The sequence below is a fragment of the Quercus lobata genome, chromosome 12 (genome assembly GCF_001633185.2).
Source record: "Quercus lobata isolate SW786 chromosome 12, ValleyOak3.0 Primary Assembly, whole genome shotgun sequence".
NCBI classification, from domain to species: Eukaryota; Viridiplantae; Streptophyta; class Magnoliopsida; order Fagales; family Fagaceae; genus Quercus; species Quercus lobata.
Window position 1 is genome coordinate 27790263 of NC_044915.1, and position 4066 is coordinate 27794328.

Consider the following 4066-nt stretch of genomic DNA (forward strand, 5'->3'; position numbering starts at 1 on the left):
GCTTAGATCACGACATTGCCTTAACTTTAAGCATTCTAATGTTCCTCCTTTTGGTATTATGGAGATTTTAGCTGATGTGATGCTAGTGTTGTTTTGTATACCCGAACCACTCGGATTGTAACTAATCCTAATTAATCTAATTATCTTCTTTGTTTACCAAAAAAGAAAAAGAAAAAAGAAAGAGTAATTTAACAAATAAAATAACACCGCCCACCACTGACCGCACCTTGTAGAAAATATCAAATATTGACTCAATCAATGAAAATAAAATAAATTTACAAAACAACTCAAAATAATTTCTAAGCAAATTTTCTAGTTTTTTGGCTATGAACTAAAATGTTTGATTCATAACGCCCCATTGGGATCATTAGATAATGTAATTGCGTAAACCTAAGCTCCAAACATACGTGTAAATTTTTATGTATTTAAGCTGTTTATAGGCAAAATTTTAAACTTACTTGAAGCACATTTTCTCTTGCTTAAAAAAAAAAAAAAAAAAAAAAAAATCAAAAGAAGGAAACTAATATTGTGGGCGTGATAGTGATATGACACTTATTTGACACGTCCCTCTCCGCCTTTTGGGCATTTTCGACATCATCTTGCATAGATGGTGCAAAACCGCAAGTGAGATCTCCAGCAGAGTCACGAAATAAAAAGAATTGGCCACTAGAACATCATCAAATTAATGGAGCCACAAAATTTGAACACTGAAACTGAATTTCATTAGTTCAATTGAAACAAAAAACAACATCAGATGGTCAGCAAAAGAACCTTACAGAATAATCAAACAATAAAAATATTTTCCAACCGGAAACACGCATCCATTTGGAAAATTATACAAAATAGCATCAGTTTTTGATAACAACAATAACATGAAGTTCAGCTTCTAAGGAAAAAAAAAAAACACCTAAGACCAAAATCATAAATTTACATGAATTCCTTGTTGGAAAAATAGCATGGAGATATATCCAACACTCCCAGTTCACAAACGACTATTTTACATTACATAGGGGGAGAGACAGAGCTGCCAACAGCCTCATCATCATCGAAGCTCCAGAGATCATCCACGAGGTTTTCCTGGGCAGCAATGGTCACCGGTGGCGCCACTGATTGGCCATCATAGTACGGAATCTGATAGAACTTCATGAAGTTCTCATAAGCCATTAGATCATCAGAGAGCTTCTGAATCTCATTCTTTTCCTGCTCACCCACTGTTGCTGTTTCTTTCTTTTCCACTTCTTCTTTCACCTTCACTTCCTGAACAATCGGATTAACACAGAGCAACCCATTTGATGAATAAGCCCCTTCTGACATAGACCCAGACCCAGACCCAGACACAGAATTCTGTTCTATAACAATTGGGTCAGTGTTCACTAACCCAATAGACTCAAACCCATTACAATCAAATCCTCCAAACTCGTTCAGATCATAATCAAACCCAAAAAGATCCGAACTTTTTGAGAACCCATTGTTCAAATTCGGGTTCTGGGTTTGATACAGAGGAAAACTGGGGTCATTTCGCACAGAGGGTGCGTTAGTGCGGTTCTGGGTATAGCTGCCTTGTTTTTCGTCTTCATTAGGGAAATTGACTTTGGCTTTCTTTCCACGAATCTTGCGAGCCTCTCGGTCGTAGGCTCGAGCTGCTTCTTCGGCGGTGTTGAATGTGCCGAGCCAGACTCTAACGCCTTTCCTCGGGTCGCGTATCTCAGCGGCCCATTTCCCCCATGGACGTTGCCGAATCCCTCTGTAAAGGTTCTTCCTTTGCCTCTTCACAGGCTTCTCTGTTTCTTGCACACCACCTGTTTGTATAAATGTCACGCTCAGAACCTAAACTTAAAAAAAAAAGATTAAAAGACAGTTAAATGATTGACTGATAAGGGTGCGTTTACCTGTAGGGGTTTTGACACTGTGCGGTCGTTTGAGGGGGGCGGAGTCAGCTTCACTGAGTCGACACATATGTGACTCGAAGGAATTCGGCTTAGCGTTGGGCCAGAGATCAGAGGTGGTGACGTGGCCGCCATTTTGGCGACGAGGGATGAGATTAGCTAGGATAGCACCTCCACACATTCTTGAGGCTAACTAGTATGTGTTTTTGAAAATATGTCACTACGATTTTCGAAGGGTTTTAGGAATGAGAGAGAGAGAGAGAGAGAGAGAGAGAGATGGTTGTTGTAACTTGTAAAATGAAAGATGATGTCAATTGAAAGAAGAGAGGGGGGGTTATGTAGTGCCAGAGGTGGGTCATGCACGGGTGCTTAACAATAGTTGTACAGTTACGAGAGATTTTGGAACTTTCGGGGGGATTCACCTGCCTTGTATGAATACTAATCTTCTTTTACCATCTACTCTTCTTGCGTGGCTGCAAAGCATTTTTAAGTAACATGGTAGCATGTTACTTAAAATAGTATAATGGGTAAATACGGGTAACCAATATTAAATTTATAATAAAAAAAACCCAACGATTTGCCGCATTAGCCTATTTATTTTTCTCAAAGATAGATTCCCAACGAATTGCCGCATTAGCTTATATATTTTTCTCAAAGATAGATTTTAGCTACAGTTGCTCCTATCTTTAGAATAATAAATAAATAAGAAAAAGTTGACGAATTTTAAACATATTAGTTTATGATATATTTTTTTTAAATTTTATGAAAAAAGAAAAAATAATTAATTTTAAAAATAATTTTTCATATTTTCCATAAAAATTGTGTCAAAATTTTCTTAAAATACTTTATTAACAATTGCCCTAAAAGTACTGTTAACATGATTATAAAAAAATGATATTTAAATGAAATATGATTTAGAACGAGGAATTCGACATGAGTGGAAATAAAGAGTGGTTAACTAGAAAAGGAAATTTAGGTTCTTATTCTAAAATAGGGAGTAAATTTATTTGAATTTGTTGTAACCTTATGCTACAAACAATTTTGTAACTAAATTTTATTCTTATTTATATTATTTAATGTTGTAATTTATATCATTTAAATAAATTGTATGTAAAAATAGAAACCAATAAGTTATATAAATTATAAAAATAAAATGGTAAAATAAATAAAGTAATTTTTTAAAATATAATTAGAACTTTTTTGTCATCCCTCTAATGACGTATTGTCTAATGACGTATTACCAAATGCTCAAAGTACATTCACTAGCCGACATTTTAATTAGATATATTAGGCCATGGCATATTGGTAATTTTTGCAGAGCCGCCAAGTCGCAGCTACAGCTGTGAAAGGTTCACTCAAAAGAACCAAGCCAATTCGGATCTTTATTCCATTTATTATTTATTCTAGATATTTTTTTTTTAAGGGATATAGTCATATAGAACTGTGCTAGTCAAACATTTACTGAAGGCAGCTTGCAACTTCAAAAGTCTTTAGACATTACAGGTGTAAGCAGAACATTTTGAATAAGAGATATCTAGTTTCGTTGACTTGGAAAGGTATTCATCAACGCGCAGTTCTGAGTTGTTAACACTTCTTAGACTTCTAGCATTTATTTAAACTTTGCTAATTCGGCCCAAACATTCTTTGCTAAGGTGTTCATGATTAACTAGTGAAAAGTGGTGAAATAGTTATTTATACTTTTCTCTTAAGGTTTAAGTCCGACAATCAAAGACATGTGACTTCAAGATCAAGATAAAGTAATCAAAACCATAAACATCTTTCCCATACAACATGCATTACAAAGTTTCAACTAGTCAAGTGTAATAAGTAAGCTCATCAAAGCTAAATAAGGTACAAAAGACATGCTATGTGAAAAAAAATGACCAACCTTGTTTTCAAAAACCAAGAAAATAATGCAAAACATAATTTGACTCTTTTCTTTTTTTGAAAAAAAGCAAAAACAACCTAGAATGAAATGCATGAATGTTATGCAATGCAAATCCTAGAAACAGAGAAAACAAAAAAAAAAAAAATGGTCAAAAAGGATAGCAATGAAGCACAAGGACCAAGAAAGCCAAGACAGATCAGGGACACAAAATTACACCAATTACTTGACGAAGTGTCTCAAACTTACTTCTATCAAGAGGTTTGGTGAAGATGTCGACATTCTGTCGTTCAGT

General features: G+C 34.9%; 1 protein-coding gene across 1 annotated transcript; it reads right to left on the reverse strand.

Moving 5' to 3' along the window:
- Positions 1 to 779: 779 nt before the first annotated feature.
- On the reverse strand, positions 780 to 2241 carry LOC115969822 (ethylene-responsive transcription factor ERF071). Its single transcript, XM_031089438.1, has 2 exons — positions 1890 to 2241; positions 780 to 1799 (listed from the first exon to the last, which is right to left on the reverse strand). The coding sequence occupies exons 1-2, from the start codon at positions 2065 to 2067 to the stop codon at positions 1003 to 1005; spliced, it is 975 nt and encodes a 324-aa protein (XP_030945298.1). The 5' UTR covers positions 2068 to 2241; the 3' UTR covers positions 780 to 1002.
- Between the last annotated feature and the right edge of the window lie 1825 nt (positions 2242 to 4066).

Coding starts and splice junctions, on each gene's coding strand:
- LOC115969822 (XM_031089438.1), bottom strand. CDS start 2,067: ATGTGTGGAGGTGCTATCCTAGCTAATCTCATCCCTCGTCGCCAAAAT. Junction 1,800..1,889: donor CAGTGTCAAAACCCCTACAG/GTAAACGCACCC, acceptor TTATACAAACAG/GTGGTGTGCAAGAAACAGAG.